Consider the following 22,332-nt stretch of genomic DNA (forward strand, 5'->3'; position numbering starts at 1 on the left):
TTCGCAGCACCTGAAAAGCAAAGCTTTTCGGTTTTGTTCCAACTTTCTTCCTCACGGCCTTTTTTGGTGGGTTTTGCGGAGATGGTGAGGTTACCATGCCGCCCTCAGCCCAAGCACAGCCCAGCACGCCGTAGGCACAGGGTGAAGCTTTGACTTTCACCGGAGGGTGAGGCAGCCTTTTAATGGGAAATACCAGGGCACTGGCACACATTTCTGCAGCCGCGGAAAGGATCAAACAAGCAGTGTGGGCGGTCGAAGCCACGGGGGGCACCGGCGCAGCCGCCCCCCCGCCGCCCGGGCCGGCCCCCTCTGGGGGCGCGGGGCGAGAAGCGGCGGCTCCGCCCGGCTGGGGGGCGGTGGTGGCGGCGGGGCCGGCGGTTGGCGGGCGGCAGCAGCAGCCATGGCGGCGGCGAGCTTACGCTGTGCTCCGTGGCGGGGCGGCCTGCGGCGCTGGTACCGCACCGAGCGGGGCGTCTACGGCTACAAGCCGCGGCAGGCGGTGAGCGGGCGAGTGGCGGAGCGGCGCGGCGCCGGGGCGAGCGGCAAAGCAGGTCGGGCATCGGGCACCTCTCCGCTGCTCGCCGGAGCCGCGCCGGGCTGAGCGGAGGGCGGCGGGGGCTGCCGGAGGGTCTGCGCGTCCCGCCGCGGCTCGGGGGGCGGCTGGGGTCCCGCCGCGGCGGCCGCAGCCCCGCGCTCGCCTGAGGGAAGGCGACGGCCCTGCGAGCGCTGCGGGGCCCAAAGTCCGAGGGCGCCAAGCGCCGGTCGCAGGCGCTTCGTATTCGGTTGCTTGTGCCTGAACGAGCGCCGTGCGGGGCCGGCGGGGGCCGTGCGGGGCCGGCGGGGACCGTGCGGCAGCGCTGCTCCTCTCCGCGCCGTTTGCTTTGGCTGCCGGGGAGCCACCGGCCCATCCCCGAGGGCTGCCGGCGCCGCCTCAGGCGTGTGCCCCGCTCGTAGGAGTGCCTGCGCCGGGCGCCTGCCGCTCTCCCTCGTTATGTTATGCTGCTTGAACTAGCCAAGTACAGGTAACGCTCTCCTCTAGCAGTAACGGCGATGCTTGTAGCGCACTTACTTTTAGCGCGGAAAGGTAATTTCAAGCACAGAGCCCTCTGGGGCCCTCGGGAGACGCTGGTAGGATTTAAGCCCGTCGCAGAGGAGCCGGGAGCGCAGCCGGTCTTGTAGCTCCTGGACACCAAGTCCTATCACTAAGTAGCCTCCTTGTTAAGCTAGGAAAGGGTTAATATATTTTTACGTTACTTTTTTCAAACTGCTTTCTTGCTGAGAGTGCTGTAGGAGATGTTAGGGTCGTGTTCTGTTAGAGAAAGGGACCAGATTTGGATGCGCCAGCTGTGTGAACATAATAGCTGGAGCAGAGTGCCAGCAGTGGAAACATGCATGTCAGAGAAGTAACTCTGTGAAATGGGCTCCGAAATTGCATTGTTTTGTAAAAATCAGTCTTCAGACCTGAGTGGTGTCAGCATTGCCATCTTTATCAGGGTAACTCCCCCCACTCCCTCCTGCCTGGCCCCAATTGTTTATCCATTATAAACTGGTTCATATCATTACTTTGTAACAGATTCTGCTTGCAATATATTGTATTGTTTTACAGTTTTTCAACCTGGGCTGTGGCATGTGCTCAATGACAGCAATGTTGTGGGCATGACCTTTCAGCTGGTCAAGTTTTGTTTATGTTGATAATTTTTTTTACCTCAGTGCAAAATGCCTGCAACAACGTGTTCCTCGTGTCTGCTGAAAAACATTTTCACCTACTCGAATTTTTAGTGTCTGGCCTAGCTCAGCACATGCATGTGCTGCTGGCTAGTGGCTCCTGTGGATACACTACTGAGTTCTTTTTCAATTATACAACCTGAGTTGTTGTTAAGACCCTATCCTGCCATTCCAGCAAGGAACAGGGAAGCATAAGTGGTATGATCGAGTTGGCTGAGGAAATAAGACTTTGCACACTTGTAGTGTGCTGATCTTGAGTTGGACGTACGTGTTGTAAAGAGATTCAAAGCCAAGTGAAGTAGCTTTGCGTATGTTTACAAGAGCCTGTTGGGGGAAATCTGGAATGTACTTGCTTGAGAATAGGATGGGTGAGCAGATTTAGCAGTTTGATGATAGGAGCTGTTGTGGGGTGTTAAGGTGAAAACAACTGCTTAGAAAAACTGTCTTTACAGCCAGAATCTTGATTATCAGTGGACAGAATGCTCCTGTGTTGGTGCTATAAATGGATTAAATGTGAACACATGTGCGATGCTGTTCTACTTTCTTTTTGGTTTTAGTTGACCATGCTCTTGCTCGTTTAATAACTGCATATGCTGAACATGGCCACAAAGCAGCCAAAATAAACCCATTGTTTGCTGGCCAAGCTGTTATGAACATTGTACCTGAAATCCAAGAGTTGGCGGAAGTTCTTCAAGGGCCTCTCATTACTACAGGTAAGTTTGCAGCCTTATCACAGCAAATTCTCTTCACGGGTGATTTACTGAGAGGCTGTGGCCTCTGCAGATGAGCTAAATATTGAGTGCTGGTTAAATCAGTAATGAACTGTTGGATGGGAAATTGTTAACTTCAGTCTACTTACATGTTTGTTGCAGAAATAATCATGTGATGAGGAGCTACCTTGTAGCATCTTTGGAAATCATGAAAATTTTTACTTGTTACAGCTACTGAGATTGTACATTCATTTCCTGTGACGCTGTAACATTCTGTGATTTACCATAATACTTAACATGGTAGTGAAGCTGTCGGAGCATTGGGGCAGAAGTCAAGACTTGTCTTTTCTTGGATCAATTAGACTCTTGCTGTGACCTTGAACAAAGGAGGCTCTTCATGCTTTATGTTCTTTGTCTGCAAAACAAGTGCTTAATTATTTGTGATGCAGCCGGGATCAGAGCTCATCTCTCTGAGCCGCAAGATACCAAGTGCTATACTGAGTCACAAAACTAGTGACTTTGTGTCATTCACAGTAAACCCTTTCCAAAGGGCATTTTGAGCACCTTACAAATAAGGAAGAGACCCTTGTATTAATTACATTGAAGTGCACTTATAAAATAATTTCTTGACTTTTGTTTTTAAATGGAGGAAAGGAACACAAGACGTTAATTTGTATGCTCAAAATGTCAATGTAATTGCAAGGCAACAGTTTAGGTCTTAGTGCTTCTCCCTCCTTCCCCAAAGTGGCTAACAACATTTATTTCCCACCAGGGCTTCTGAACATGGGAAAAGAAGAGGCTTCCTTAGAGGATGTGTTGGCTTACCTTAACCATATATACTGCGGGCATATTTCCATAGAAACAAGCCAGCTTTCAACTTTGGAGGAGAGAGAATGGTTTGCTAAAAGGTTTGAAGAGCTAAAACAAGAAGCATTCACACCTGAAGAGAAAAAGCACTTGTGCAAACTGATGTTGGAGTCTCAGGTATCTTGTTCATTATTAGTGGATTTTAATAGAATTCTGGAGTCTGTTGTGAACCCTTTACTGCTCCAGACATTACTCATGCAGATAAAGAACAATCGCTCTCCTGAAAGGCTTTTACAGGGTGTAAGAGGAAGAAGTACAAGGTTTTGCCTGAAAAAGTGCAATATACAAATGCAGGAATCTCATTAGAGGTTGTTGCTGAGTTTACTTAGCAGCCATCATCGAAACAAATAGCAATACCTTTTGGTTTGTGTTGATTATTTTGGAAATTATTTCTAGGAAAATATTTCCGGGCAGTTCCAAACTCAAAAGGCTTTTAGAATTAATTAGAACATACACGGTGTGTAATGTATATTCTTGTAACCTATATTCTTTATCATTCAGAGACACAAACAATGACCCTACAAACCCATGAGTAATCAGTCTTTAAAAGTGAGGTTCTCTTAGGCTAATGATCTGACAGCTTATGTTAAATGTTAGTGATGTGAATGCAAGGTTGGGCAGAGCTCTGTGAAATTGTGTGTTCTGGTGTAGCTGTTCTGCGTTTTCCTTCATCCTCATGCTGATCTGTTTACTAGCTTTTTAAGTATGAGGTCTCTCAAGGTTTTGGGAGAGCAAAGAGTCCAACCAGAGAGTTGGACTGAGGTGTTAGCCATATAGCACTGGTACATTTGTTGCTTTTCAGCAAAGGAACCTTTGTTTCATGCATCCTGTACAGAAATGGAAGATTTATGTACTTGCAAAATGTATAGCAAAAATTTATTGCAGTAATTCTGTACTGTGAAAAATCTGCTTTTTTTTTCTCCCCCCTTTTTTCTCCACGTTATCGAGAAGGATGGAAAGGTAGAAGAGCAGGTTCCACAAAAATGTCTGTTTCCAGTTTTCAAGTGAAAGGAGTGTTAAATGTGATATTTACCAATGACTAAACAGAAGTGTATGGCACATTTTGTGTTTTTCTTGCCTGTTTGGCAGTTAGAGGAATTTGACAGTGACACAGGAGGTTGAAACTGAGACCCTGATGTACCCTATCTTGATTTCAGTATGACCAGAAATATGCTTGTATGAGTGTAGAATTTAACCCTGACAGGAAAAACTGCTTCTAGGTGTGGCTAGTTTTGTATACATTATTCCTTAGAACTAAATGTTGCTTAACTAGAAGGAGTTCAGCAGTTGGCTCGGATCTTTGGCTGTGGCTCAGTCTTCCCTTCTCAGTTACAGACTTGATTTATTTTCAGTCTTCATTTGCAAAACACTACAGACACTTCCAGTGCTTCCAAAACTTTGTCATTTAGGAGAGCTGTCTAGGAGTAGATGAATGGAATGAAGTGAGAAGAAAATGAAGTAAATACAGATGTGTGTATTTTCCTTTTCTCAAGCATTCTTCTACCTATGCACTAAGGACTGTGTCCAATAGTAATCAAAATTAAACAGTGTGCTTCTCTAGCACTTTGCATCTCAGAATAGTTAAGGTTTATACTGTAAAAAAGCACCATTCCTTAATTTCCACCTAAAATAGCTAAATGATCAAGGAATTTGTAAATTGCTGTGGTATTGTTTCTTTGTGCACCTCCTTCCATGTTGGATGGAGAGAGTTTGGTCCTCAATTCAACATTTTTCTGCTTAAGAGGAGATAACAGCTGATTTATTGTAGTCATCATAGCTTCTGGTCTTAGTTTGTGTGGGTGGAGAATGAGCTGAGAAATTTAAGGAGTATGCTTAGGTTCCTATGTCTTAAAGGTACAAACATAAATTATATTTCAATTTTACAAACAGAAGACTGCTGCTTAAAATAGCTCAATACTGAAGTTCTCCTGGTTTTAATAGGAGTTTGACCACTTCTTAGCCACAAAGTTTGCCACAGTGAAGCGGTATGGTGGTGAAGGAGCAGAGAGTATGATGGGTTTCTTCCATGAGTTGTTCAAGATGTGCGCGTACAGCGGTGTGACAGATATCATTCTTGGAATGCCTCATCGTGGAAGACTTAATCTTCTCACAGGTTTACTTCAGCTTCCACCTGAGGTGAGTGATTTATATTCTGATTGGCAGTTGCTCTATGCCTGGTTTATTTGCACTAAAGTAAAATCGCAGAAGTTTGTCATGCTGCAAATGCTGGAGCAATAAAAAAAGTTACCTGTGTGAGTGTTTTCCCCTCCTGTCAGCACTTCAGCCAAATACCCACAGGAGACTGTTAAAAGAACTCTTAATGAAGGGGTTTATGTGCTGTTATCAGAAGCATCCTTGCAATTTCAGGACTAAGAGAGCATACAGTTATGTAAATATTTTCCTTTCGTTGTGTCAATGAATCGGAAAGGAAGTTTAACCATATTTATTTCCATGCAGCTCATGTTCCGTAAGATGCGTGGTTTGAGTGAGTTTCCAGAGAATTCAGCAGCCATTGGAGATGTTCTCTCCCACCTGACATCTTCTGTAGATCTCGACTTCGGTTCCCACAGGCCTGTACATGTCACCTTGCTACCTAACCCCTCACACTTAGAAGCGATCAATCCAGTGGCCGTGGGCAAGACACGAGGAAGGCAACAGACTCTGCTCGATGGAGATTATTCCCCAGAGAGCTCGGCACAGCCTGGAGACAAAGTTATTTGCCTGCAGGTATTTTGTTCACAATTTGTAACTAGTCTTTGTAAGGCTTCCTGGACTAGCATGTGAACAGAAGTAGCGTGTATAGAAATATCAAATGAAACCTGAATTAATGTAGAATGTCCAGAACTGGGATCCTCTTTATGGAGAAAGAGGGCAAGGAAGATTTCCAGGTGACATATTGGCATTTAAACAATTCCACTTCTAAGATTTCTGAAGGACTGATTCTGATACCTTCCTTTTATTTTAATAGTACTCTGCATTGAGTGCCATGTATGCCTTTCCTCACAGACAACTTTTGCATTTAGGTCACCACTGTTAGTCTTCTTTAAATTTAAATGGGTTTGGAGAAGAGCTGTCAACAAGGTTGCAAAATTATACAGGAGGATGTAGAATTTTGTCATTTTATCATGGTACTGTTGAAGAGTCTTCTGGAATTGATTTTTACTCCTTGAACTGTCTTTTATAGCTGTGGAGGCAGTTCTAAATAGTTCCTTCATAAATTTTCTTTTCTTGTATTATATTCAACTTAGAAATATGAGTGAGTTGAGCTGGCAGTAAAAACAAGTTGAGGCAGAACTGTTCTCCTGTGAAGTATAATAAACATGGAGGAAGTTACAGGTGGAAGTGCAAATGTATTTCAGTTAAATAAATCTTTTGCTTCCTTCTGGAAGGATGTGGATACTGAGAAAAAGCAGAAAGGAGAATATGAAATACTGAGAGAACTGGAGGCACCTTGGGGTTCTTACTGGTCGTATTTTCTTTTACAAAAAAAAAAAAAGTCTTTGGGGCATGTGAGTACTGGGAGAAAAGTTTGTTGCCTGATGCATCTTCTCCTCATCTTCCAGTGCAGTTATGTCAGTTAGTTTGATAAGATATTATTGTTTATTAGATTCTGTCGATCTTGTAATGTTAGATCTTCACCATGTAGTAATGAGACTACCACTCTTTAAACAAAGATTCTTCAGAATAAATGGACCTTCCCTATGCAAGAAAAATGTTTTATTTTTGGAAGGGGTAAGTGGTAAGGAGGGTTGCATAGTAGAGAAGAACAACATTGAGCTAGCCGCCTCTTTGTTATCAGTACTTGTGATTGTGTTTTTAAGAGGTCCAAGAATTACATTTAAAAAAAAAAAAAAGGCAGCAAATTTTTCCAGTTGTGATAGTTAACTGCTCTCATTCAGCTAGTTTGGAAGCAGGCAGCTCCTCTTTCAGAATCTTGGTTTGGAGATTTCTCTTTGGGCTTTCTGTTTTCATTGCTGCTTTCTCTCCAGAAATATGCGTGGAAACTCTGAATTGAGGTTTACTCTGGCATTTGTTCTTTTATTCCACCAGCCAGAGCTTGAGGGTAGAAAGAGTAAAGATGAGCTAAGGTGCCAGTGTCAGTGGTGAGCGTTGTTGTCCAAGGTGTGAAGATCTTATTTTCTAGAACTTTATGGGGCCTGGAGTATATGAAAACTACGCAGCTTTGCATGGTTAACTACCATGGACACTTCTGCAATGTTTAATTGCCTACCTCCGCTGAAAAGCGGCTTATTTTTCACCTTCTCACATATCTTAACTCCACTTTGTGGAGTTCAGGCAGTTACTGGTGTTTATGATTTGAACTGAAATCTGAGAATAAGGTCTCTCTGAAATAAATTTCACATTTGATGTTCCACTGTCAGGGTCACTGTTTGAATTAAACTTGATAGTGACCTTGCTTTTATCTTCTTGGGTAATGCTGCCCAGAAAAAATATGTGCTAGCAAAAATTGTTTCCAGCTTTCAGCTAGAAGGAGTTGTGCCTGCGCCACAGGAATTGAATCCTCTGGGGTTTGAGTTGCATATGATGAGTTTTGTGTAGCTGGATAGTCACAATGTCTGTAGGCTTTAATGCTTTGGGATGTACTGAAGGCCATAAAGTTCTTTAAGATACTCTAGGGTCTTCACTCAAATGGTATCACTGAGATACATAGCCTTCTTAGGCAGCAGAAGAAACCAGAAGGGAAAAGTGAAAACACAACACTTCAGGAACAAGTGTAGCGTGGTAAGAGAGTGGAGATGCTGTGTTGTTTCTGTTGCAGTAGTTAACTTTGTTTTTCTGTGGTGCCTTTTAAAAAAAGTCTCTGTATTAGAGCTGCATAAAACCCAGTGCTGCCATTTCACTGGGTGATTGCCCCTCTATTCTCTTCCAGGTGTCCTTGCACCTCCAAAAGTCTCTTAAGGCTTGAAAACACTATCCCATAACTAGAAAATAGAACTGTCATCTGCTTTCAGTAAGAAATCACATCAGTCTGCATAGTGGCTTTGATCTGCAAAGCATCAAGTCTGCATTTTGAGGAAGCTGTGATCATATTGATCAATGGAGAACTACCTCTAGTTTCAAACCACTGAAATGCCAGATGATGCTCATTCTAGTATCTCTCGCCTTTTGGAAACCTGGGTTGGGAATTACAGTAGTCTCCCCTCCCCTTCGAAACTTTTGTTTTTTGCTTGCAACATTTATTTACAATTTTGAAATGTAATCAAGAACTTCCTACTGAAAGCTTTTAGTTGCTTTGGAATGCTTCCATTAGTTCCTTTTCTACTTTTTTTTTTTTTCTCCTGTTGTGTCTGTTCTTGTCTCTACTTGGTAAGGTGGAAGTAGGTATAAGTTCCAGTTCACTGTCATTTAACTCTCAGCAAAGCATGTAGCGAATGCCATGGTGACTGGCTTCCTTTTGTTCAAGGACTTGCTACTGACTGCTGCAGTTTTCTATAGTCCTGATGCTTGTGGTCACTTGCACACTGGTGAGTCAATTTAAAGAGATTACAGGTCAGTTTCAGGTAGTATTACATCAGGCAGTCATGTACGGATGTTGGCTGCTATGACCTTGTGTTAGTGATAAGACTGTATAAATCACGAAGGCAGTCTGAAAGGGGTTAAGAAGTGGATTCTACTGAAAATGTGTCTGTTCTACCTACTCGTTTAAAATGTCTTGCTTAATGAGTTATAGTTTTGATTTTGCTCTTCCTCCATTGCTTTCTAACGAGACTTTTCAATCTTCTTCCCTAATATAGGTTCATGGAGATGCTGCTTTCTCTGGGCAGGGGATTGTTCCTGAAACACTGACCCTCTCTAATCTACCACATTTCAGAGTTGGTGGAAGCATCCATTTGATTGTTAATAACCAGCTGGGCTACACCACTCCTCCAGAGCGAGGAAGATCATCTCTGTATTGTAGTGATATTGGTATGTACAGTTGAATCAGAAGGAAGATTGCCTGTTCTGTTGGACAGTTTTTTTTACTCCAGTGTGAATATACGCTCTGCTATGGGCTTTTTATAGCAAGTGCCTATCAGCTCCAGGGAGTTAGACTAATATATCTCCATTTTCATGATAAAGTAGAAATTAAAATTATCTCCTACTAGCAAAAATTCAAGATGCTAAAAATATGTCCCCCTCATCTGCTTTTTGGCAAAGACTAAATATTAAGGGAAATCTTGTCACATTTTTACAGGGTGTTATAAAATATTTGCAAAATTACTGTGAAGTCTTTATATATAACTCATTTTTGCCATGTCATTGACAGCTTTTAAAAATGTATTGTGACGGAGTGTATAATAGATGTATTTTAAATGTATCTTGTTAAATTTAATCAAAATCATTCTAGTGTGTTTCATGACCAAGATTTATAAGTCAGTTATTCCTGCGTTTTTCTGTGATGTTTGTTGTCAGGTGAGCTTGTTGAGCCTTCAATTGAAAGACGAGGCTCACTGCATTTCTAAGCTTAAAGTAGAAGTCTTTTGTTTTGAATTGGTCTTTCTTAGTGATAAACAGATGTATTATGATCAGCAGGATCAGAGACGTAGTAGTTAGTTCCTTTGTGTATGTCTCTTGTAATTAAAAATACACTGGTATAAAAATACATCAAGTGTTTGTCTTACGGTTTCATCAAACTGTGAACAGGTAAATTCACTAAATCTGATAAGATAGATAGTATATGTTATGACTACGTTTTCCCTGGGCTGCTTTTGTGTTGTGAGGTTGGGTATTTTATGTTGTTTCTTTTTCTTCCTCCTTCCTTAGTTTTCTTTTCTTCTTACCTGGTCAGTGAGGAGGGGAGTGTTACCCATTTAAGGTTCGGGATTTTGCTAGGGAGGGAAACTTGATGTGGGTCAGGAATGGCTGAAGGTTCTTAATTTCCCAGAATTTGGGCAGATGAAGTATAAGAGGAGCACTTTGTTGCTGTGAAGATTTGCAGCCAAATTGTCACACAGGAGAGGGTGTCAAGATGTTTGACTTTTGCAGCATTTTCTGTAACGAGAGACTTCCCTGCCTGGAGGACGAGTGAATAGAACAACTGCTCACAAGGGAAAAGATTGTTTCTGGCCTGGATGAATTCATAGTAGTGATAGCTTAGGATAAGAAGGAAACAAAAATCATGTTCTCTTTGAAAGAGAAGCAATCAAATAGTTCTCTCCCATTCCCCATAGACTTCCATGGAGATTAATAAGATGCAGGAACTGTGTATAAATACAAAGTCCTTTGGGAATTTAGTGCTGGTAAAGAACTTGTGCTCAAAGTGTCACAAATACAACAGGTTGGGCTAATTGCACTTTCTCTCGGGGAAGACGACTACTCCTTACCCCAGCTCTCATCACAAAGAGCATCTTCTGTAGATTTGTTTTTGTTAAATACACTTCACATGAATTGTCTGTGGCTTTCAGCAGAATAAGTGTGTGTCTGCTTTCTTTGGAAGGCGTTGGGTGTGATTGCTGTTGCTGTTTTGAATTCCTGGGCAGGTAAAATCGTTGGATGTGCAGTTATCCATGTGAATGGGGATGATCCTGAAGAAGTTGTGCGTGCCACACGACTGGCTGTCGAGTACCAACGCCAGTTTCGCAGGGACGTGATAGTAGACTTGCTGTGCTACAGGCAGTGGGGCCACAATGAACTTGATGAGCCATTCTTCACCAACCCCAGCATGTACAAAATCATCAGGTAAGGGTAACACCACCTGATGGGGGAACCCAGAATGTCTACACCAACTCGGTATTGCCTGCTAGCATAGTAGAATTATCTGTATAATGATCCTCTGCTATACCGACAAGTCTTTATTAGTGTAGCTACACTGTCAGCAGCCCTTGACTAAGGTGTGAGTCTGACAGTGTTAATGAAGGTAACCACTAGAATTGGTTCTTGAACATGCGGCTTGATGCTTCTTGGAGAACAATCTTGCGCGTAGCCCTTGGATTTCAAATTCATGATTGCTAGTAATCAGAAGGCAAAGTTGTCTTCTGTGTGTCAGAGGGCAGCATAGATAATGTGGGAGAATAAGCAGGAAGCCAGTAGGGTGGTTGTCTCTTCTTTGCCCGGTCCTTCTGGTTCCAAATGGGGGCTCATCTTTATAAGCATTTAAATGTATTCAGATTCCATCTTTATCCCCAAAGAAAAATACACATAAAAATGTACTAGCCAATGAATTCTTGTATTTTAGGTGGAACATTTATGGAATGGATGGCTTGATTCTCAGCTAATACTGAAATCTGTAAATTTGTTCTCAGCTAATACTGTAAATTTGTTTGAATATGCATGATAGCACAGACTCAGCCTAACTGGGAGGGGTTTTTTTACTTGCTTTTACCTGTAACTGCCAATTATAGGCACTTTTTAAAAAAACGAAGGACTGTAAAGCACATATCCAAAAGAATTGTTATATTTCTGGAAATGCCAGAAAAGCAAACTTGATGCAAATGAGCGTAACGCACCAGGACGTCGTTTATTTTAGTTTTCCATGGTACCTGATGGTACTAAGGTGGTATTTCCTTGTTCTGCAGTGACACTTTTCAGGCTTAATATCTATGGGGTTTGATTCCCTCCCTGACAGATCCCGTAAGAGTATCCCAGATACGTATGCAGAGCACCTAATAGCTGCTGGACTCATGACTGAGGTTGAAGTATCTGAGATAAAGACAACATACTATTCTAAACTGAATGATCATCTTGCCAACATGACTTTGTATAGTCCACCTCCTACCAACCTGCAGGCTCACTGGAAAGGCTTTGTTGAGCCTTCAGCTAAAATCACCACTTGGGACACGGGTATGCCTATACCACTTCTGCAGTTTATTGGAGTCAAGTCTGTAGAGGTGCCTGAAGAACTCCAGATGCACAGCCATCTTCTGAAGACCTATGCACAGGTCAGTAGAGCATAGTGATGCTTCTAGTCTCATGGATCAAAGATGTGACCTGTTACAGGGAAAACTAAAGACAGCAAGGCTGCCAGTTAGAGAACAGCATAGTATTATCTAGGAAAAAACAAGCTCGTGCTCTTTTTTGAGCCTGAGATCGTAATTTTTCCTCCAGTTTTGAAGAAAGGCATGTCATCTTCCCCAAATCTGACCATATACTTAATTTTGTTACTTCAACAATATTTCCTTGCAATGAAGAAAAAAGCTTATAGAAAATAGTTGTTTATTCTTAGAAATAATACAAACTATTATGATAAATTACTATCATTTATATACTTTATGATTTTAATGAATACTTTGAGAGAATGAATCGGGAGCTTGTAATAGTGTGTGCACTTTCCAAAGCTGGCATTGAATGTTAATGTTTTATATGTATAAACATAAGCATATGCATGTGGCCAAGTTTATCAGTCAGTTTTTGATAGCTTGTAAGTTTGTGTGCAATAATTGGATTGGTTTGGGTTTGTGAATGTTTCCCTTTGATGAATTATGACCACATGTGAGTGTCTGGTTGGCAGCCATAGAGAGGCCATGAGCTGAATATTTCAGAAGACTGGTGTTCTTGTCTTCCCAGCCCAAGGCAAGAACACCACACCTGGGTAAGATCATTTGTCTGCAGTTCTGCAGGCCAGAACAGGGGAGAGTTCTGGTGACTGAAATACTTAAGCCTGGTATCTTCCGTCACTGCTAACCAGACAAACCAAAAGTTTGTCAAGAGTATGCTCTGTGCTGTGCTAAGATTTTTAATATTTTCAGACTTAAGATCTAATTTGTCAGATCACAGTTCGTTGACTGGTAGGTAAACATGTGGGTAATCCGTGGTTCTGTGGTTCTCAGGGAAACCTTCTTCAGGATGTGCTGAAGTAAGACTGTGTGTATTCCAAACCAACCTAAGCTGGTGGCAGGAATATAGCATTTCTCTCTATAATGGTGGAGGTTTTTTCCTCCAGCTTCTCATACTGCTGAAAAAGATGGAAAAAGACAAAATGATAACTTTTCCTTGTTTATTTTAGTCAAGAGTTCAAAAAATGGAGGAAGGAAAAAAGCTGGACTGGGCAACAGCTGAAACTTTAGCATTTGGTTCTCTGCTGAGCCAAGGTAAGAGGCAACTAGAGAGCAGACAAAATATTTTGGCTTTGATGTCAAGGAAGTATAACCTTAGAATTCTTTGGTGTTTCTAAGTCTGAAGATTGATACGATGTATAAATTTGACAATTTGCATTTGTATGGTACTACAAGAAGGTAGATATGAATCTTGTGTGTCGCTGATATTTATAGATCAAGTACTAAATGTCTTCCAAGAATTGTTGCTCCCTCCCACTCCCAAAAAACATTTGTGCGTGGAGGTAAGGACATGAACAGTGCAGCTGACATCAGCGGGGCCTCCCAAATCCTTGTAGAGTGTGTTTCATGATACTATTTCTTTCTCCTCCTCTCTAGCCTGAACTTATATCTCCATTTACATATGATACAGAATGCACTTTTTTTTGCAGTTTGCTTCAGTAAATTGAAGCATAAAGTAATTCTTGGCAGCAGAGAGGAGAAAAGAGAAATGTCTGAGCATCTCTGTGCTTGTGAGTTGGAACTGCTGGTGGTTAAGAATTCCATCTCAGATTTGATGTTGCTGGTAAGGGAAAATCCAAGAAGAGGCATAACAAGAGAAGTAGTATTTTAAAGTAGCGTGGTGTTGTCCTGCATGTTTTCTTTTTACATGACTTGCTAATCCAGTGTTTTGTTTATTGCTTGGCAAGGGTTTAATATCCGATTAAGTGGACAAGATGTTGGCAGAGGAACCTTTAGCCAACGACATGCAATGTTGGTTTGCCAAGAGACAGATGATACCTACATTCCTCTGAATCATATGTCCCCAGACCAGAAAGGTTTCTTAGAGGTAGGTCCTGCGGTCCACAAGACAACCTTCATGAAGTTGTGCTGAAACAGAATGCATATTTTAAAGCTGCTGAGGCATATGTATGTAGCCTGTATATTCTGGCAAATGTCAGATACAGAGACATAAAAATTAACAAATTTAACAAGGGGTTTTGCTTTTCCCTGAGAGATAAGATTCTTTTCCCCCCGCTGTTTTCATTCAAAAGCAAAAAAACCAGGTGACCATCGACTGCCTTTAGGAGTGCATGTCCTCAGTGTGCCTAGCACTGATGTGCCTGGTTCCAAAGGTTTTTAACCCTGGCTCATCTTATTCCTCACCCACCCCTCCCAACAATTTCCTTTTGTTAGGTGAGTAACAGTCCCTTGTCTGAAGAAGCTGTGCTTGGTTTTGAATATGGAATGAGTATTGAGAGCCCTAAGTTACTGCCAATATGGGAAGCTCAATTTGGAGACTTCTTTAATGGAGCCCAGATAATATTTGACACTTTCATCTCTGGAGGTGAGTGTACAAGGAACTAATATATTTAGAAATCAATCATTTATACTAAACACTAGAAAATCCTTCATCTTTAAAGTAAAAGGGCAATGTGCTGAGAAAACAATTATATTTTCTTAAGAAGTCTTGTGAGCTTACCTATGTGGTCCTGACTTCTGTGCAGCTTTTCCCTGAAGACAAGACATCTAAAATGAAAGACACCCCACCCTTGGCAGAAGACAGTAATTCCAAAAGACAGTTCGTTATATCAATAGTGTTTCTTCCTGGCCCCCTCCCCAGTTTATTTTACTGTGTGTATACGTAGTTGATAGCTTTTTAGGCTGTACCTTTTCTTTTTGAGGCGTCTGAAAAAGTCCTGAAGCAATACAAAAGGAAAATAGTGATTTAAAACAGACAAATAACCCCACAACAAGGCTTGACAACTACCCTCAAAGTTTCACTCTAGCATACTTTCTGAGTGCTCAGATAAAAGATCTCTCTGAGCTGGAACACGCTTGAAAAAATGCTGGGATGGATTTCTGGAGTGAAATTCACTATATGTAAACATCCAGTGTTTTGGCATCTAGCCTCCCTTAGGTCTCGGCACTCCCTCTGTAATCATAGATGAAATTCAGAGGCCCTCTTAACCCACCTGTCTTCAACATGCATTTGAGGCTGGGATGAACACCTTCTGGATTTGACTGTAATCCCTTTAAATAGCGCAGGAGGTTTGACAGAGCCCAGGGGAAGCAGCCTGTGGCTAGCAGTGCTGTGCTAGCTAGGCCTAGCTCACAGTATGCTGCCTGGGTCACACCTGCAGAGAACTAAATGACAAGGTATGCAGGAAATACACAGTGAATTATGGTTAGGGGTTTTCTTACTGGAGAGTTAGAGGACACCTCAAAGTCAGGAAGGCAATTCCATTAAAAGGATTCTTGCTGTGGTGATGTTTTAGACTACATTTTAAAATCTTCACCTTATCACGTGTTCCACATGGACACTTAAGTCTTCTGGAAGCCCAAAGTTACATTGATAATTTCAGAAACTTCAGATCATCTTATGTGTGCAGTTTCACTGTTGTGAATCTCATGGCAAAATGTCAGCAGCATGTTTCAGGCTTGTATACAATGATGTGGAAATTAGCTATTTTATTTTCCCGAGTGTTTGTACGAAGTAGTAAGTGTTTTGTGGCTTTATGTTCTGTGGAAATATTTCTTTCCTTCCTCCTCATTGTGTGTTTTTAGGTGAGGCTAAATGGCTTCTGCAGAGTGGGATAGTAATTCTTCTTCCCCACGGCTATGATGGTGCAGGCCCTGAGCACTCGTCCTGCCGAATGGAACGGTTCTTACAGGTACCCAGCCACACCTTTCAGACTCACAGATCTCCCATCGCAACACTGGTGGTCAGTGCTCTGGGAGTCTTGCTGCAAAGTGCCCCATTGCTGGTGTTCCTGCTAGTGACAGCAGAAGCTGGAGGCATACCAAGATCATACCACCATGATGAGATAACAACAGGCTGGGCTGAAAGGGGAGAAAGAAACCATACTGTGATTAGAAGGTGTAGGTCTGGAAGTGGTGAGGAAGCAGTTCTGGTTTAAATGCTGCCACAACAGCTTTGATGCAAGACTCTGATTGAACCTTGTAATAAGTGCTTGCTGTTACTGTTGCATCTCTGTTACCTGCCCAAGTAGGTGTGTGATAACCTGGAATTTCCTAACATGAGATTTGCGTAGTGCTTGCAGGGGCCCTGTGCCTACTGCACACAGCCCTAGTGGGACATGCTTCAGTACTGCCTGCTGTCTTTTTTTTGGATTGCTGCTCCTCAGCCGTGGCACTGCGCCACAGAACAAGTCCAGTAGCAAGAGGAACTGCTGAATTGCAAATAGCAGACCTCTAATGAGCGCTTTGTATAGAAAATATTTTGGGGGTTTGCATCAGAAACAGGCAGCCACCCTCTTGAGCAAACCACTCGCAGATCTGTCCACTAGCCACAGATCGTACAAACAAAATACTGGACACTATTAAATACCAGTTAGTAACTATGTGGCACATTTAAAAAAAAAAACCAAACACCCAAAACAACCCAAACAATGACTGTTATGCCCCTGTGACTCCAGTAAGTAAATGAAAGCCTTTTCATCTGAGTAATGAGGCTTAAGGAGGTGTTTACAGTGTATTTGGAGGCATGCTGCCACTCTGGTGAAGTCATGACCTCTCTGCTGTTATAAAAACTGTCATGCCCTGGTTTCACTTTGCTAGAAGGGGGCAGTTCAGATACAATCCTACCAGTTCAATGCTAAAGCCATTTCTTCTCTGACATTGTTCTTCCCTTGCAGTCAATGTCTGAATTGGGTTATTTGCTTTTCTGTTCTTACACTAGTCAGTGTCCCATGTGTGTCTAGATTCTCTCTTGCATAGTTGGTTTACTGCTGGCTTCTTGACAAGGTATTACTGTGTTCCCCTTATACAGATGTGTGACAGCTCAGAAGAGGGAGTTGATGGGGACCAGGTCAACATGTCAGTTGTGCATCCCACTACCCCAGCACAGTATTTCCATTTACTCCGGCGGCAAATGGTCCGAAACTTCAGGAAACCTCTCATTGTTGCTTCTCCCAAAGTGTTACTCAGGCTCCCTGTAAGCTGAAAACTTTATCTTCCTGTTTCTTTTCTTACCCCTCCTCTTCTTCCTTCTCTTCTGTGTTCTCTTCCCCTTTCTCTTTGTTCTTCCTCTGTTCTCCGTCTCTGTTTTGGGGTCAAATTGATGAAGTTTTCTCTGTTTGGAGCTGGATAGGTTGAGAATTAAAGCTGGGTGGAGGCGAGCTAGAAGTAGGGTTGATTCTAGGTCTGGTGGTGTTATTGGGAATCTTATCCCACTTTTTGTCGGTGGGAGTGGGAATGGGAATAGGAGGGAGAGGAAAGCCTGTATCTTTTGTGCTTATCAAAACCCTGCCTGGATATCTTCTCCCAAACTCTGGCCTCAGGGAAAATGCAGCAAGATTTGGTAACTTCCAACTCTCCCCTGTGTAGGCTGCTGTATCAAGTTTTGAAGAAATGGGCCCAAGGACAACATTCAAGCCTGTCATTGGTGACCACTCAGTAGATCCTAAAAGGTAGCTCTACTTTCTTAGAGGAAAGGCTCAGGAAGGATGTCCTGTCCCTTTCTCCTACCTAACAGCTTGAGCTTGAGGTGGTGTGAAAGAGGTGACTTTGGGGGGGAAAATGTGTTTTATGGTGGGTGACTTAGTTTACTTGTTTCTCTCCTTTTCTTCTGCTTACTTTTTGGGAGTTACCGTATCTGCATAATAGTAAAGTGTTCAGGCTTTCAGCCTTTGCCCTACAGGGAGGCTGTGATTACAGTTAGTCAGACACGTGCTGTTCTGTGCCGGGCCCATTAGCTAGCAGTCACTGGGAGCAGCCATTATGTGAGTCATAGAATCATAGATTTGTTTAGGTTGGAAAAGACCTTTAAGATCATCAGATCCAACCATTAACCCATCACTGCCAAGCCCACCATTAAACCATGTCCCTTAGCACTGCATCTACACGTCTTTTAAACACCTCTAGGGATGGAGACGCCACCCCCACCAGGCAGCCTGTTCTAATGCTTGACAGCCCTTTTGGTGAAGGAATTTCCCCTCATGCCCAATCTAAACCTCCCCTGTGCAACGTGAGGCTGTTTCCTCTTGTCCTGTTGCTTGTTACTTGGGAAAAGAGACCGACCCCCACGTTGCTACAGCCTCCTTTCAGGCAGCTGTAGGGAGCGATCAGGTGCCCCCTGAGCCCCCCCTCTCCTGGCTAAACACCCACAGTTCCCTCAGCCACTCCTCACTCCTTGTAGGACTTTTGCTCCAGCCCCTTCCCCAGCCCTGCTGCCTGTCTTCAGATGTGCTCCAGCCCACTCAGTGTCTGTCTTAGTGAGTGGCCCAGAAGAGATGCAGAATTTTTGTTCTGGTGTTGGAACACTTGAGCTGATGAAGTTATGGCAATAATAAATTGTGTGTGTATATTTTCCTCCCTTTATGTATCATAGTGAATCCTCTTCACAATGTGCAATTCTAGGCTTCATTTTTTGCCTTCCTAAGCTTCTTATCTGGTCCTTGTCCCAGTAGTACCCGAGTCTGACAGCGTTGCTGATGTTTGCATCCTCACCCACACTCAAAGGCTGGAAGTATCTTAGCATCTTGGGGGTTTTTTTTAAGTGGGATGGTGAGGCACAAAGGGTGAGGTTAGGGAGCTGAGAGCTCTCAGATTGCTGGAGGGTGTTCTTTATCTCCAAGGTTAGGGAGCTGAGACCTCTCAGATTGCTGGAGGGTATTCTTTATCTCCGGCAGTCAGTTCCTGGCAAACAGTTCCTCATTGGTGTGGGAGAGGATTGTTGTCTGGAAGTGCTTCTCTCTCTCTCTTGTTTATTCTCTACGGAGAGCACATAGATGACTAGCTTTGACTAGTTGTTTAATTTTTAGATATTTAAAGTTAAGCAAGATGAATCCCACTGTAAGGTAGCTTTCCCAGGATTACTGAAGAAACCAGACCTCTGGGCTGTGGTATACAGTGCCCAAAGGTTAGTTTGCCACCTGTTGGAGGTGAGTGGGAGAGAAAACAAAGAAGAGAAAAGATGTTCTAGGCTAGCAGTTTAGCTTCATAAACTTGTCTTCAAAGTTTGGCTGTTAGCTGAATGTGTGAAACTGTCCTGCATAGAGTTTCTGTAACACACTAAACTCTGAAAAAATTCTTACTTTTCTTCAGTGTTACCCAGGTGGTGCTCTGTTCTGGTAAGCATTACTATGCTTTGGTGAAGCAAAGAGAGACACTAGGAGAGAAACAGCACAACACAGCTATTCTGAGACTTGAAGAACTGTGTCCTTTCCCCCTGGAAGCTCTACAGCAAGAGCTGAGCAAATACAGCCATGCAAAAGGTCAGCCAGATTTTTACCTTTGTGTTTCTACACTTTTTGAAGTACTGAACTAAATCTGTTGCCTGTCTTTTAGGATGAAGAGTTCTAGTGGCTTTTTGCTCTTTGTTCTTCCTCCAGCACATCTAGTGTTTCTGGGGTGGAATAATAGAAATTTTTACCACTTGTGCTAAAAGAACTTGTCTCTCTGCTATTGATAGTTTCCATAAAGCACTACTAAAAATTACAGTGAACCTTTAAGTAGCTTTTGAAAATGGCAGTAGACAAGCAGAATATACTCACAGTATACCCTAATAGTGGATATACTTTTGGTTTGACTTCAGCAAGCTGTGACCTGCAAGGGAATTCAATCTGGCAAGCCTTCATTTCAAAGATAGTGCCAAGACAAAAAAGGTAGAGGTGCTACAAAGAAAAAACTGTTTTTCTTGGGCTGCTGAGAAGATAAATATATGCATTTTAATGTACCCTTGTCCTTCCTTTAGTCTTCATCTGGAGTCAGGAAGAACCACAGAACATGGGTCCATGGTCCTTTGTGTCACCACGGTTTGAAAAGCAGCTGGGGGTTAAGGTAAGATGGTCCCCATGGTGTTTTAGTCTTTAAAATGAAGTTTGAAGTTCTCCTTGAATGCAGAATTCTTTGGTGCTTACCCAAAAAAACTAATCCTGATGCCTAAACCAAGTAAGTGTTCTAATTTAAGCTACTTATGCTCTTTATAGCACCATTTAGCAGTAATGAGCAGGACTGGAGCTTTCTTCTACCCTGTGTTTAGTTAAAGTAGACAGGATGAGGAAAGATCCCAGGTAGGAAACAACATACTTGAAGTGAGCAGGAGGAGAATCCAAAGCTGCTGTTTGCTCTGGCAGATCGTGCACTATAATGTTCCTGGAGCCACGGTCTCTGGGAGATGGAGGATAACTTCCTGCATTACTTCAGCTGGGACTGACCAGTATGTGACAGTAGATACCCCCATGGCATCAGGGGACCTCAAGATGCAAACCTATGCTGTTGCTTCATTAATCATTTCCTCCTGACTCAAATTTCAGCTCCGTCTTGTGAGCAGACCTCCTTTACCAGCCCCAGCAGTTGGCATTGGAACCCTACACCACCAGCAGCAGGAAGAAATTCTTACCAACACATTTATCTAAATTTTCAACACATGGACTACTCCTGCTGTCAGTCAGGTTTGGTGCTTCCTGCTGTGAAGAACAACAAAAGCCAGACCCCTAAGACTAATTTCTCCAAAATCGAAAAAAAGAATGGAACAAGTTCCGTAATGATGAAGCAGTTTTTTCATGAAGGGGAATACCTAAAGATGAGAGGTGATGCCCTTTACTCTAGATACTTCTTCTCTTGCAGTATTTTCTAAAAAACATCTTTTTAAAGTTAAAACCCCCTGAATAAATGCAGTCCAGGGGGCAGATCTGTGAGTTGACTATAAAATACTTTGTATCACATTGCTTATCTGCACTTGAAAGTTCCCTGAGATGGTGCATATGTGGAAACAGTTTCAGTTTCCATGGAAGTGTTAGTGCTCTTTGGTTGAATAAATGCTTCCCCATGCCTGGGAATGAGCCGTTTCTGTAGCTGAGTGTCATGGATTTTCTCATTTCTTTTGCTATGGGCCAGGAGTTAAATCTGTTGCAGCTGTTGATGCTCTTCTGAATGCATGAGTTGTTAAAGCAGGATTCCTGGGGGGAACCTTGCAGGATGGCTCCTGAAGGCTTCAGGCACCACTGTTTTTCTTGCCTGGAGAAGCAGTGCTTTCATAGGAGCTTGCAGGGTGGAAGGCATGCTGCAGACATTGTGCTGTATTTTAAAATCATGTTTTTTGGAGACCAAACCGGTTTCTGGAGGTTAGCTGAAGAGTGAAGACCTCCTACGTGGAAAATTCTCCTTAGTGTCCTTCTGGTTTGTTGGTTGTGTGTTTTTTGTTTTTGCTTAACCCCAAGATTGTACTGTTAAATTGGTTTAGTATTCCGTGTTGAGAAGGAATGTGTAATTTCTCACCAGTAAAGCCAAAGGGAAGTGCATTTAAGAAACCAGCTCTTTCCCAGTCCCAGGCTGCTTTGGTGGTTATCAGTTCTCGTGACTGGCCTGTTTTCAAGGGCTTACTTCTGCTTGGTTTCTTCCTTCAGTGGTCCTTGGGTTCCACACAAAGTCTTGCTCATGCTGGAAGAAGGCTGAAGTTGTGACCAAGTAAGAGCAACAGAAAAGAGTCCAAAGCTGTGGCAGGCTAAACAGAGAAGCGCAGTGAGGCGGCCTGCAAAGAGTTTGAGGGACAACTTGCTGAAAGGTGTGAGTGAGGCCTCTTTCGAGTACACCAGAAGCTGGAAGGCTGAGAGGTGGGAGAATTAGGAGGTTGAAGTGACTTACCAAAAAAACTGCTATAGCAAAAAAAAGCCCAAACATCACTACTTTTTTTGGTTGGTGGTTGTTTTTTTTTGTTGGGGGAGATCCTCATGGCCTGTTAGGAGGTTCGTGAGCGAAAACTCTTCTTTGCAGTGTAGGTATTGCAGACTTTGTATTGAAAAGATGTGTCAGTAAAATGGGGTTATAGAAAGCAGCAAATGACAAAACAGGAAGGTAACCAGCCAGGTTTTCTGAAGGAGCTCAAACAGATGCAGGTATTCAAGCCATTTGAAGAAGGTCCCAAGATGCACCTTTGCTCCAGCAATGACACAAACTGAGCAGGAGAGGACAGTCAGCTTTAGCTGTCACAAGCAAGGAGTGACCACGGGTCTTCCCCTTCTCACAGCTTCTGCTGATGGCCCTGAGAGGGCTTCTCCTGAATCCTATCTTACTGCACCAAGAACAATTCTTCC

The 22,332-nt window shown here is 42.9% G+C and overlaps 1 protein-coding gene across 1 annotated transcript; it reads left to right on the top strand.

The window, feature by feature from the left end:
* Window positions 1-370: 370 nt before the first annotated feature.
* On the top strand, window positions 371-21,093 carry DHTKD1 (dehydrogenase E1 and transketolase domain containing 1). The gene is made up of 17 exons (XM_055710893.1): window positions 371-551; window positions 2,283-2,438; window positions 3,208-3,419; window positions 5,244-5,438; window positions 5,760-6,029; window positions 9,059-9,230; window positions 10,784-10,982; window positions 11,869-12,181; window positions 13,246-13,330; window positions 13,984-14,123; window positions 14,471-14,621; window positions 15,842-15,948; window positions 17,067-17,231; window positions 17,624-17,706; window positions 19,343-19,512; window positions 19,992-20,077; window positions 20,554-21,093. Exons 1-17 carry the CDS (start codon window positions 401-403, stop codon window positions 20,653-20,655), a joined length of 2,757 nt encoding a protein of 918 aa, XP_055566868.1. The 5' UTR covers window positions 371-400; the 3' UTR covers window positions 20,656-21,093.
* Window positions 21,094-22,332: the final 1,239 nt, after the last annotated feature.

This window comes from Falco cherrug, chromosome 5, assembly GCF_023634085.1.
Source record: "Falco cherrug isolate bFalChe1 chromosome 5, bFalChe1.pri, whole genome shotgun sequence".
NCBI classification, from domain to species: domain Eukaryota; kingdom Metazoa; phylum Chordata; class Aves; order Falconiformes; family Falconidae; genus Falco; species Falco cherrug.

What these genes read in the sequence shown, in the direction of transcription:
- DHTKD1 (XM_055710893.1), top strand. Translation starts at nt 401, where the DNA reads ATGGCGGCGGCGAGCTTACGCTGTGCTCCGTGGCGGGGCGGCCTGCGG. An exon ending in CGGGGCGAGCGGCAAAGCAG is followed by an intron (nt 552 to 2,282) that starts GTCGGGCATCGG and finishes TTTTGGTTTTAG; the next exon opens with TTGACCATGCTCTTGCTCGT. An exon ending in AACTGATGTTGGAGTCTCAG is followed by an intron (nt 3,420 to 5,243) that starts GTATCTTGTTCA and finishes TGGTTTTAATAG; the next exon opens with GAGTTTGACCACTTCTTAGC.